General features: G+C 34.6%; 2 protein-coding genes across 2 annotated transcripts; one reads left to right on the top strand and one right to left on the bottom strand.

Annotated features, from left to right (window-relative positions):
- Positions 1-612: 612 nt before the first annotated feature.
- LOC107467831 (receptor-like protein EIX1) lies at positions 613-3,905 on the bottom strand. Its single transcript, XM_016087038.3, has 2 exons — positions 829-3,905; positions 613-749 (listed from the first exon to the last, which is right to left on the bottom strand). The coding sequence occupies exon 1, from the start codon at positions 3,903-3,905 to the stop codon at positions 840-842; it is 3,066 nt and encodes a 1,021-aa protein (XP_015942524.1). The 3' UTR covers positions 613-749; positions 829-839.
- A 662-nt stretch (positions 3,906-4,567) lies between these two features.
- LOC107467832 (L-type lectin-domain containing receptor kinase S.6) lies at positions 4,568-6,872 on the top strand. Its single transcript, XM_021131512.2, has one exon. It carries the CDS (start codon positions 4,728-4,730, stop codon positions 6,837-6,839), a length of 2,112 nt encoding a protein of 703 aa, XP_020987171.1. The 5' UTR covers positions 4,568-4,727; the 3' UTR covers positions 6,840-6,872.
- The last annotated feature ends 5,958 nt before the right edge of the window (positions 6,873-12,830 follow it).

Genomic DNA, 12,830 nt, shown 5'->3' with positions numbered 1-12,830 from the left:
CAAAGAACAAGGAAAGACAAATTTATATTCAAGATGCATGAAATTTTGTTGTGTTGCTTGATGTCTTTATATGATATGGCTTATTGCTCTTTACTTTATATATATGAATGATTTAATTTGTCTACCAATGAGGACCATTTCTGCCTCAATCTCTATCGTGCATTTTATTCCATATCATATCATATCATATCATATATATACATACATACATGCTAATGTGAAGGTTACTTGACTAGTTCTATTATTATGCGCGTGTATACTTGATCAAAGTAGTAGTCACTACCCAACCGTGATTCCGTGAAACATCATCAATATATTACACATTCCTTAATTAGTAGTTAATTATTTGACAGCTAGCTAAATTAGTTTCACTACTTCATAACCCTTTACACTTGTCCGCAGTATACTGGGCTTTGAAGTTGAGCCCAAGCCCATTTGGTCCATGGCCCCAAAGTTTCGAATTAGTCCCATACCATTCTGTTATTATCGTTATCTATCACATGGGAATTGATCTCAAAACACAGAATAGGATGGAGCAGAACAGAACAGAACTACTAAATCTGATAATCTGAGAACTTGAAAAAAAATGCAACATATAATACTAAAAACACATTAAGATTAACAATTTTATTACAGCAAAAGATGCATTCATAGCACTAGTAAGAAAAAGGTTCAACAACAGCATGCTGAGAACCAAATGATTCCATTGGGTTTATTGATAACAGTAAAAGATGCAAAAGTAGGAGATCCTGCAAGAAATTTCAAATTTCAGTACATGGAACCAGTGTTTCAGAATAAGTCCACATTCAATACAAGGAAGAAATCTACCTGTTCATCCTCTAGCCATAGATTCTGGTGACCAAACTATTCAAGAACCTGGAGTAGGGTTCTCTGCAAGAGGAGATGAATAATACTGAAACTATGAAGCCACAGAAGCCTGTGAAGAACCCTAATCCCATGCTCATGTATAATGCCTCCAAGAATATTGAATTGTCATCACCCACTTGTGCTACTGGCCTCTCATCTTCTGTGGTTTCTTCTTCACATTTCTTGTTAAGAGGTTCTCCACACAGATTGGGATTTCCTTCGTAAGCTGAAGGATCGAAACTCTGCAGTTGCGTTCCAATTGGAATTTTGCCATCAAGATCATTGTTTGACAAGTCTAACATAGTAAGACGGTCAATTTTGGAGAGACTTGAAGGAATTCTACCTGACAAATGATTTCTTGACAAATCAAGAAACTCTAGTGATTGTAAGTTCCCAATGTTAGAGATGATTTCCCCATTGAGACTGTTCCTTGATAAGTTCAATAAAACCAATCCAAATAACAACTCAATTTCCTTCGGTATTTCACCTGTGAGATGATTACTTGAGAGGTCAATTCCTGTTAGAAGCATATCTGCATTTTTGAAGGAACGATATGCGCTTTTCCATGTTAAAAACAGATACAAATTATATCGTCCAGCCAAAAAGGTATATACTCCAACTTTGAACGCATATGAATGACTCATTGGTTCATTTGAGCTTCTAGCATCTCGAGTCATTGCAGTAAAATTCTTTATGCAGGTTGGAATCCCTCTTGATAATCTATTTTGCGAGAGATCCAAGACTTGAAGCTTTGTTAACAAACACAGATTTGAAGGTAGGCTTCCATTAAAGTAATTGAATCTTAAGCTTAGGATTACTAACTGTTTTAAGCTTTCTCCTATCCATAATGGAATCGGACCATGAAACTCATTTTGTCCCAGGTCCAACCATGCCAACTGGGAGCAATTCTTCAAGGAAGAAGGTAATTTTCCAGTGAAATTATTGTTTCTTAAAATCAAAGCCTTCAAGTTTGTTAAGACACCCAATGAGAAAGGAATCTTTCCTTCAAGTTTGTTATTGCTGAGATCAAGAAATTGTAGTGAGTTCAAATTCAAACAATCAGGCAACTCACCCTTCAATTGATTGTTTGATAAATCCAAAACCCCCAAAGGCATGGCTGTGTTATTGCCGCAAACAAATGATACTATATCTGAAAATCTATTGTTGGATAGATACAAGGCAGTTGCTTGCAACCAAAACCGTGGAATGGAACCCTCAAATTGATTTGAAGTCAAATCTATTTCTGGGTAAGATAACTCAAATGGGAGATTTGGAATTGTACCAGTGAGATTGTTGCCTGAAATATTAAAAGTATCCATGGTTAGCAATTTCCCCCATAACCAGTTCGGCACAAAATCCAGAGTCCTGAGATTTGCAATATTAAGCCTCCGGATTTCATCTTGATTCTTGAGCCAATGTGGAAAATTAGAATCTACCGTGCAACCTGGTATAATCAAACTTTGTATTTGGAAAGGTGGAACCCAGCGGGCACTAATCTTGATAGTCAACGAGCTACCTGCTATATCAAAGGCTTTCAATTTGGAGAGGTTAGTGAAATGAGATTCAGTAACGACACCTTCAAGAGAATTTCCATCAAGAAACAAAGACTCCAACTCAGTAAGCAATCCCAGGCTTGTAGGTATTTCTCCATGTAATTCATTATCTGAAAGCCATAACTCTTTCAAAGACGAGATGTTTGAAATGCTAGGCGACATGCCATGAATTTTATTTCCCGATAAATGCACTTCTTGTAACGAGCTACTGGTGCATCTTGAAGAGTTGAAAATAAAACTCGAAAGATCCCCAGTCAAGTGATTGCTGGAAGCATAAAATGATTGCAAGGTACATATATTCCCTAAGGATTTTGGAACAGGGCCTTCTAGATTGTTGTTTGAGAGTTCAATACTTTCAAGTGAATGCATTATGCTGCCAAAATCATCAGGAATGGTGCCTCTTAAGATGTTGTTGGTAAGGTCAAGTACTTGTAGATTAGAGGTGAAGTTAAATGCCCAGTGGAATATAGTTTGTGATGTCAAATAATTCTGAGACAGATCAAGGATAGCAAGGGAAGTAGAGAAATTCAAACTGGAATTAGACAATGTTAGAATATGAGAATCAGAAAGGCCACACCTGCTTAGCCTCAGTTCTTTTAGACTTGGAAGCTTTCCAAGGAACTGGAGTGAGTGGAGAGAAGAATCATTGAGATTAAGGACATCACTCAAGTCAAGGCTTGTTAGAGAGGAGAGATTTGACAGCCACTGAATACCGCCATGATTTTTACCATAAACAGTGAGGTTCTGATTGTAGCCAAGATCAAGATGCTGCAGTTGGAAAAGATTCCCAAGTTGGTAGGGGATCACTCCTCCAAGTTGGTTCCAACTAAGATCAAGATGCTGCAGTTGGGAAAGATTCCCAAGTTGGTAGGGGATCACTCCTCCAAGTTGGTTGACACTAAGATCAAGATGCTGCAGTTGGGAAAGATTCCCAAGTTGGTAGGGGATCACTCCTCCAAGTTGGTTCCAACTAAGATCAAGATACTGCAGTTGCGAGAGATTTCCCAGCTGTGATGGGATCTCTCCCTCAAAATAAGGTTTTTTAAGAAAATAATCGGAGAAAGCAGCAGAAGAGAGATTAAGATAGCATAGATTTGGGAAAGAACCCAAGAATGGTGGGATGTGAGTAGTGGTGTTATTTGATAAGCAAGTGAGGTCTAGATACGACAAGTGTTGCAGGTCAGTCAAGGAAGGGCTGATTTCACCGCTCAAGTAGTATTGTGCTTCAGAGCAGTGAAGATCAACCCTCTCAACGTACCCAGTTTCATTGTTGCAACGAATCCCTTTCCATTTGCAGCAATCATTCTCGTCTTTCCATGAAGACAGAATGCCATAGTTATCATGGAGGCCTTGTTTGAAGTTGAGCAGAGCAAGTCTCTCCCTCTCTTTGCACTTCTTTTCTCCACCCTCCGTTGCTGCATGGTTGGATCCTAAATGCCATAGCAATACCAACAAAACAAGCAATTTCAGGATATAGCCACCCATTATGTGTTCAACCCAACAACAGTATAATTGTATAACCTTCAATTCTTAGAAAAGCTAAACAACTTATCCCGCACAATTCTTCTGTTCACTTCCCTCTTCTCTCTCTATTGTGTACTCACTCATTAATTAGTCATTACGCGCCAGTAACGACTATACTTTTAGGAGTGGACTTGGACTTGGACTTTCTAATCTGAAAGCAACACTTGTCGAATGCTATGGTTGTGTTTGGCTGGGATATTTGTATCAACAAAACATCAAAATTGAATGCTAATGATGTACACGCGGCACACGTTGGAAAAAATGTCAGGATAATTCTGTTCTTAGATTTCATTGGTGAGCATACTCAAATTCCACCATCAGTGCAAGACTGAAATGCATATTGAACTTGAAATGAACGAGTCTCTGATCCATTATTGTTATTGCTGCTCCTGGCGTAATAGATCATCCGCTACCCATTCAATTATGTACAATTGTCCTTTCAAGGTTGAGAAATTTCATTGTGCCCTAAACACCTTAATTTTTTTTTTCCAGTTTTTTACCGAAGAACTACTAATTACACACAAACAAAAGCATAGTCATAGAGCTCTGGCTCCTGACAGTTTGAAAAGTTGGTAGAACACGCGCGCACTAGTTTGTTAGTATAACTGTAAGGGTCACCCGCAGCATTGTGCCATTCTCTGATGGTTACGACAACCACCATTGTAACTGTATCACTGCCACCATGCATGGCAGCCAATTCTTGAAAACACAAACTTAATTGCCGCCATTTTCAAATCTAAGCTAAGCTCCTTCAAGACTCTCTCTCTCTTTCTCTGTCATACAATGCGGTGGAGGTTTCACTCTTTGTTCCTCTTATGCCTCCATTTCTTCCTCCCCTCCACCACCACCCTCTCTTCCCCTTTCTCTCCTTCAGAAAACGTCACTCTCTACGGCGACGCCTTCTTCACCGACCACTCCATCACCCTCACCACCGACCAACTCTCTTGCTCCGAATCTTCTTCTTCTTCTTCTTCGTCTTCTTCTTCTTCATCTTCGAGTTCAGGTGTTGGAAGAGCTTTCTACGTTTACCCTATTCGGTTTCTTGATCCCCAAACAAACTCAACTGCTTCATTCACGTGCCGCTTCTCATTCTCCATCGCCTCCTCCCCTTCTTGCCCCAACGCCGACGGCATCGCCTTCCTCATTTCCTCCAACACCGACTTCGGAACCCTCTCTCGCGGTTACTTGGGCCTCCCTGCAGCCATTCTCGACCAACCACAGCACCAAGACTCTTTCTTCGCCGTCGAATTCGACACGAGCTTCGACCCTTCGCTCGGCGACATCAACGCCAATCACATCGGAATTGATCTCAGCACCGTCGTTTCTTTTGCCTCTGTTGATGCTCTGTCTCGCGGCGTTGACCTCAGGAGCGGGAAAGTCATCAATGCGTGGATTGAGTATAGGGATTCCATGAAGATGGTTCGTGTTTGGGTTTCTTATTCTTCAACTAGGCCTCCAACTCCGATTCTTGCTTCCCAGGTGGATCTTTCTGAGCAGCTCAAGGAGTTCATGCATGTTGGATTCTCTGCTTCCAATGGTGGAGGTTCCGGTATTCATGTTATTGATCATTGGCAATTCAAGACTTTGGATTATGGCTCTCGTGAAGAGGTTACTCCTATGGATACCATTGAAGAAGGGAACTGTATCTTTTGTTATCCAGGGGAAGGTGATTTGGATTCTGCCTCGTCCATTCGGCGAAACGGCACGCGTCGGAGGCAGCAGAAGATTGGTGAGATGGCTCTTGGATTGGGAGGGATAACTGCATTTCTGGTTTCTGTAGTGGCTGCAGGTTTTGTTATCTCAATTTTCTTGTCAAAGAAGAAAAATAATGGTACTGGAAAGAAAAATTGTAGGTTTCAGACAAGTAAAGTGCCTATGAGATTGTCACTTTCTGAGATCAAATCTGCTACAATGGGGTTTAATCGTGATAGGCTTGTTGGGGAAGGTGCTTCAGCAAAGGTTTACAAAGGGTCACTTCAATGTGGTGGAGATGTTGCAGTGAAGAGGTTTGCCAATGTTGATGGTTTGGATTGTTTGCACAATCCTTTCGCCACTGAATTTGCCACCATGGTGAGTTACTTGAGGCACAAGAATTTGGTTCAGCTTAAGGGTTGGTGCTGTGAGGGCAATGAGCTGCTTTTGGTTTATGAGTACTTACCAAATGGCAGCCTCAACAAGGTTCTGCATAGGAACTTCAATTCTTCAATTGTCTTAACATGGAAGCAAAGGGTTAATATAGTTCTCGGAGTTGCTTCTGCTCTTACCTATCTCCATGAAGAATGTGAGAGGCAAATCATTCATAGAGATGTGAAGACTTGCAACATAATGCTTGATGCAGAGTTCAACGCTAAGCTTGGGGATTTTGGACTTGCTGAAGTGTATGAGCATAGTTCTAGCACAAGGGATGCTACTATACCAGCAGGAACAATGGGCTACCTTGCACCGGAATATGTGTACTCTGGCGTTCCGACAGTGAAGACTGATGTTTACAGCTTTGGTGTGGTGGTGTTGGAGGTGGCTACAGGGAGGAAGCCAGTGGAGGATGATGGAACCGTGGTTGCGGATTTCGTGTGGGGATTGTGGGAGAAGAACAGGCTCATTGATGCTGCTGATCCAAGATTGAAGGGTAACTTTGATGTACTAGAGATGGAGAGGATGCTGTTGGTGGGGCTTGTTTGTGTTCATCCTGATTATGAGAAGAGGCCAAGGGTGAGAGATGCAGCTAGAATTCTCAAGAAAGAAGCGCCACTTCCATCATTGCCATTGACTAAGCCTAGGGTGAGAATTAGGCCTGTTTGTCCAAATGATACACCAGAGACACAGAATGCTGTTGTTGGGGATTGGTTAAGTTCTGATGATGCTCCTTATTTGACTCCTAGGAGCCAGTTTTACTAGGATTCTCTCTTTTTTCTTTGTACATTTTTAGTGCAGATTATTTTTTAGATCATTGATATATGATGTGAGAAAGCATTTCATGTTTTGAGGATTCCAAATGATGATGATGTGCCTTGTACTTCTTTCAGACATAAGAAAAGTGCTTGTTTTCTTGTTTAATAACAAAATCTAGTTGAAACCAGCAACCAATTATTTTTTGTTTCTGACACAAGATTGTGTTTAATCACATGTTGGTCAAAATTGATGTTTCAGTCCCCTGGTTTATATATCTCAAAAGAGTAACGATTACATCATTAATACAATGGATATTGTTTCCAACATTTTATGAGCAGTCAAATTATATTCTAAGGTTTTGTAACTAGCTCAGAACAGATAATGAAATTCTGACTTCAAATTAAAATTGTACAGGGCACACCAAACTGTTATGCGTCTATATATTCAACATGATGAGATAGAGAATTTGAGAATTATCACTTAATTTCTATAATTTGCTATTTCATTTATTCAAGTTGACACCAGTTTACTTGACATTAGAGAATCCTTTAGTCAAACTAGTTTGACCACTTCATTTACATAATCTTAGATAACATGTGGGAATAGAGGCTTTTGTGAGGCTCTAAATTACTGCATGGCATGTGGTGAAGCTGCTGAACACAAGTTAGTTTGTTGCATTTAGATTTCCTTGACAAGCATTAGAATTTTCATGCTTCATGGTCATAGTCACCTAAGATTCATTTGAATTTATGATGGTAGGTTAACTTTCATAGCAATGGCTGGTTTTTTATTGTTTAGTTTTCAGTTACACTTTGGAAAAGGTGGCAGAAGATTTAAGAGAAGATATTGTAGCAGCAAGGGAGGTAAATTCCATTGTTGAGGTTCCATATACCAAAGAGAAGAGGAATGGTGTACCTCCAAATCAGCATCTCCAGAAATAGGAAGGAAAATTAGAAGCATGATTAAGAATTATGCAGAGGCAGATATGCTGATTACCATGCAAAATGTGGCTAGTGAAACCAAATTTTCAGGTTTAAGAAACTGAATTAATATTATTTTAGGCTAACATGTATGACCAACAAGGTGGAAATAAGTTTCTAACTAAAAGCATTTTGTTTCCTTCAAAAAGGCTAAATGTTAAGAATGTTGTAGAGAAGAGTATATTCTCAGGAAAGAGAAACAAATAGAAGACTCTAACAGAAAAGAAATATACTATCTATATATCTCTTATATGTATTAAAAATGATTAACAAAAAAGTAAAAAATATAAAAGAATTATATATTATACTATAAAAAATATAAAAAGAATATATACAAAATAAATATATACAAAAGGTGGTAGTGTAAATGTCATTTCTTTTAATATGAAATAAAACATTGAGGACAATATTAAATCCAAAATAACGTTAGGACGAATTTGATTTTGATCCTAAACTTTAGAAATAAAAATAATATTTACTGCTTTTTTTCATAATACTAATAAAAGTTTAAGAGTAGAATCTCATCTCACGGATTTTTTTCTTTTATAAATTATAAAAAGATAATTTTTAAAACAAATTAAGAGTCATTATTTATATTCACTTTTTGTTTTGGATTTTTATAAAATTTTCTTAATATATAGGCAAAAACTTTGCAATGCATATAGAATTCGATGATTACATTAGAAACTTGTCTATAACTCTATATACACAAAATTGGCACTAGATTCGGTACTTCTAAAATGTTTGAATTATTAAATGGTCTGATAACAAAATATGTTTTTTAAGTTTTTTAATAACTGTTAAATAGTTCTTATCTAATTTTAATTATAAATTAATTCTTTATATATTATTTAATTATAAATTATTATTTTATTATTTATCTATCATATTTATTAATAATAAAAAAACTAAAACAATGACAAATTAGATCTTCCATTAATCGTAATAAATATTTTGCAATTTTAATCAATCATAATTTTATCATTGATCCATTACATACGTATTGGATTGGAAAATCGTGTTTGTTAGAAATTCAATCGATTGAATTTTGTAAGGCACGTGGAATTTTTCTTATTCAATCGATTGGTTATATTACCCAATCGATTGAAATCATCAAATCAATCTGGATTTAGTTAATTCAATCGATTAGTTCTGTCACCCAATCAATTGACTTACGCTATTAAAATGATATATGAAAGTTTAATCGATTGATTTGATAATACAATCGATTGAAGTTTGTACGCGAACTAATGATATTTTTCCATCGATTAACATGAGCATTCAATCGATTTGAATGTAACGTGAAAAAGGTTTTTTTTCTGCATTTCAATCGATTGGTATACAATGGATTGAATTTTGATATGCGCTCTATATTAAGCCTGATAACCATCCGTGTTCAGCCTCCCTCCCCTTTTGAAATTTTACAACTCCATTTCTGCATAACTTCTCTTCTCTTTCTAAATCCAACAAACTTCTCTCTTCTTCTCCAATCTCATCAACATCCACTCCAAACTACATACATATTATTAATCCTTATCCAAATCATTACAAAACCCACCGAACCAATATTTCTAAAATGGCTAGAACTAAAAACGCGAGTAGAAACACGAGTAGAAAAATTGAGAACGGCGTAACATATAACGTAGTGCACAATTCAATTGATTGGATAACACAACCAATCGATTGAATTGTGAAAATTTATAATGTTTTGAAGACTTAAATCGATGGGGTAACACACCCAATAGATTGAATTGTGAGACCTCATATTGTTTTGAAGCTTTCAATCAATTGGGTAACCTGAACAATCGATTGAATTAGAAAAAACCCACATTCTAATCATTATTCAATCGTTACAATCGATTGATTGTTGAGAAAACCATACTATCGTCCAATATTCAATCATGTTTTATGAAACCTAAATTTCAATCGATTGAATTATGAAAAATCTGGAATTCAATCGATTGTTTTATTAATCCAATCGATTGATTTTATAAAAAACACGATTATACGGACGGATCAAAGATAAAATTTTAATCGATTAGAATTGCTAAAATTATTATGATTAATGAAAGATCTAATTCGTTATTGTTTTGTTTTTTATTATGATAGATGAATGGTAAAATAATTATTTATAAAATAAAAAATATATTTTATAATTAAATAATATATAAGGAATTAATTTGTAATTAAAATTAGATAAGAACTATTTAACGGTTATTAAAAAACTTAAAAAACATGTTTTGTTATGAGACCATTTAATAGTCTAAACGTCATGAAGCATCGAATGCTTTGCTCACAAAATTCGCGTATAGAAAGACGAAGTTGCTTATATTATGGTACTATTTAGATCGTACCCGTGTATTTATAAGTTTTTAATGAATTTAATTTTTTTATTCACATAATTTAAAATTTTAATACTTTTAATTTAAAATTTAAATAGATACTGATCCGTTGGCTATAACTCGACTCAAATCAAACTATAAATCGGAATATGCTTAAACACGTGCTTTATTGGGAGTACGTAGAGTACGTGTTTTGCTTTCCAGATTTATCCTATAAAATTAAATAACTATATACCAACTCAAATGGGTGCAGGAATCTCTCCGCAAATCTCTCTAAATAAGGTCACTAAAACACCTTCCGCAAAATAATTTTAGAAATATTTATAACCGTCCCAAACACAACAACTTTATAAATACAAGTGATTCATTAGGTCATCAGTATGTTATTCATTTTAATAACTTCATATTTATCTTTTACTCTTACTAACTTAAACATTGAAATACCTTTGCAAGTATCCACCGCAGTTGTTGTTAGACCTTAATCCCTAACCATTTTGATAAATAACGTGTTTTCTAATGGAATCGAAATGTCACGACGATCTCTATTCATTTATTCCGTTAGACATGTTAATCTCTCTATTGGCATTTCAGTTAACAGAGAGTTCTTAGATGAAAATTTAGTTAAATTAGTTAAATTATCTAACAGCTCTTAGTTATTAATTTCACTTGAAATCGATTACACTTGAATTTTCACCTAAGCTTAACTGTTATTTTAAAATAAATAGAAAATTAAATATCTCCTTTAAAAATCATTCTCTTCTCATTTTACCTTCATAAATAACGATTAGAAGTTGAAAATTAATTTGTGCACTTTATAATTTTTCATTAGAGTTTTTAATCCATGAACAAAATTTAAATAACTTCTATTGATTCAAATAATGGGGACCACAGCCCCTAAATTTTTTATAAAAAAAATTAGTAGTATTTTTTTAAAAAATAAAAAATAATTTAATTGTCTCAAATATTTTATTATGACTTAAAGGCATTTAGATTTAATGGCTTTCACAACACATTAAAATTAAAAGATAAAACTAAATTAAATAAAAAATGATACGAATAAAAAAAATAATCTAACAATCAAATCAAAAAAGTTATCTAACAAACAAAAGATAAGAATAAAAAAATCACCTAATAAAATAAAAGATAAAAATCATCAAAAGATAAGAATAAAAAAGATCATCGAACAAAATAAAAAATAAAAATTATCATTATAAAAACACTCTGCTTTGCTAGCAACTTCTCTATTCGCATTTCGCAATTTTCTATTCAACAAGTAACACTCCCTTCCCTCTACCTCTTTGAGTTTAAATATAAAAAATTAAATATTTTTATTTATTTAATTTAATATTATTTTATATTTCACTGTTTATTTAATTTAATTTTTTATATAATGCAAAATATTAGAATATTTAATAAGAATTGATATTATTGTATTTATATAAATTGATAAAAAAATTTAATAAATATTATAAATTAATAAAAAAGTTAGTTTAGATTTATTATTGAAAATTTTAAATTACTAAAAATTTAAAGAATATCATTATAAACTATTTTATAGTTTTTTATTGTTAGAATTATTAATTTATTATCTTATTAATAATAAATTTAAAAAATAATTATATTTATAAATTTTATTTTAATATTAATAATATTATTAAATTTTTATATTAAATTTGTAGTTCTTCCAAAATTTTGTTTCAAATTTTGTCACCGAATTAAAGAGCAAGCAAAACACATATATTTTGATAATTGTTTAGGGAATCTATTATAAACAAATTGAACATTGACAAATTGATAGTTAACCTACAACTAAAATTGTGTCGATACCAATTGACCAAAATATTAATAGAAAAAAACTAAGATATCCAACGAAATGAATGACTAAGGATCAGCATCAACAACTATCTATATCCACATATTACACCATTATGACCTACTTTTTGTAAAATACCAAATTTTTTGTCCATTTAAAAAATAAAAATACCATCTTTATTCTTCATGATTTTTTTTTAATTTAAACCTTTTATTAAATAACCAAATTAACTTTCCACGCAGCACGCATGAGTTTGCTGTAAAACAAAATTTTGTATAAATTCAATTTAATTAATTAATTACTATTTTAAAATTCATACAAAAATGTCTGTCTAACTAGATGACAACAGAAATAAATTTTATCACTGTTACGGTAGGTAACCGGAGATTAATAATAAGGATGGCGTTTGGCGGCCCAAGTGTATGATAGAGGAGATCTCCGGAAAGGTCCGCAACTCGGGAGGCTCCGTCCGACTTGTGCTCGCGTGTGAATGGGGGGTGGTACCTGCAAAGACACTCCGATGCCTAAGTTAGCAAGAGTGTAAGTAGGTCTTAGAGAGTATTGGACTTAGAGATACCTGAAGGGGTGTCAGGGTATTTATAGAGGCGAGCCAATAACCACCGTTGGTGTAGTGCCATATCTTTAGGGTGGTAACCGTCCCTATTATCTTGGGGAGGTTAAGATATGGCTTTATGAGACGGTTAGAGAGATTTTAGGGGCGGTTACTCATTTGAATGAGTGTTTATCTGCCAGCTAATCTCGCATCCGACCTCTTCTGACCAAGTCGTGGTTGATACCGACTTCTTATGTGAAGGCCGGTACTTAGCTAGGCTCTAATCCTTTAGATTAGGCCTTTTAGTTG

The sequence above is a fragment of the Arachis duranensis genome, chromosome 9 (genome assembly GCF_000817695.3).
Source record: "Arachis duranensis cultivar V14167 chromosome 9, aradu.V14167.gnm2.J7QH, whole genome shotgun sequence".
Lineage (NCBI taxonomy): Eukaryota > Viridiplantae > Streptophyta > Magnoliopsida > Fabales > Fabaceae > Arachis > Arachis duranensis.
This window is presented reverse-complemented; position numbering and strand designations above follow the sequence as displayed.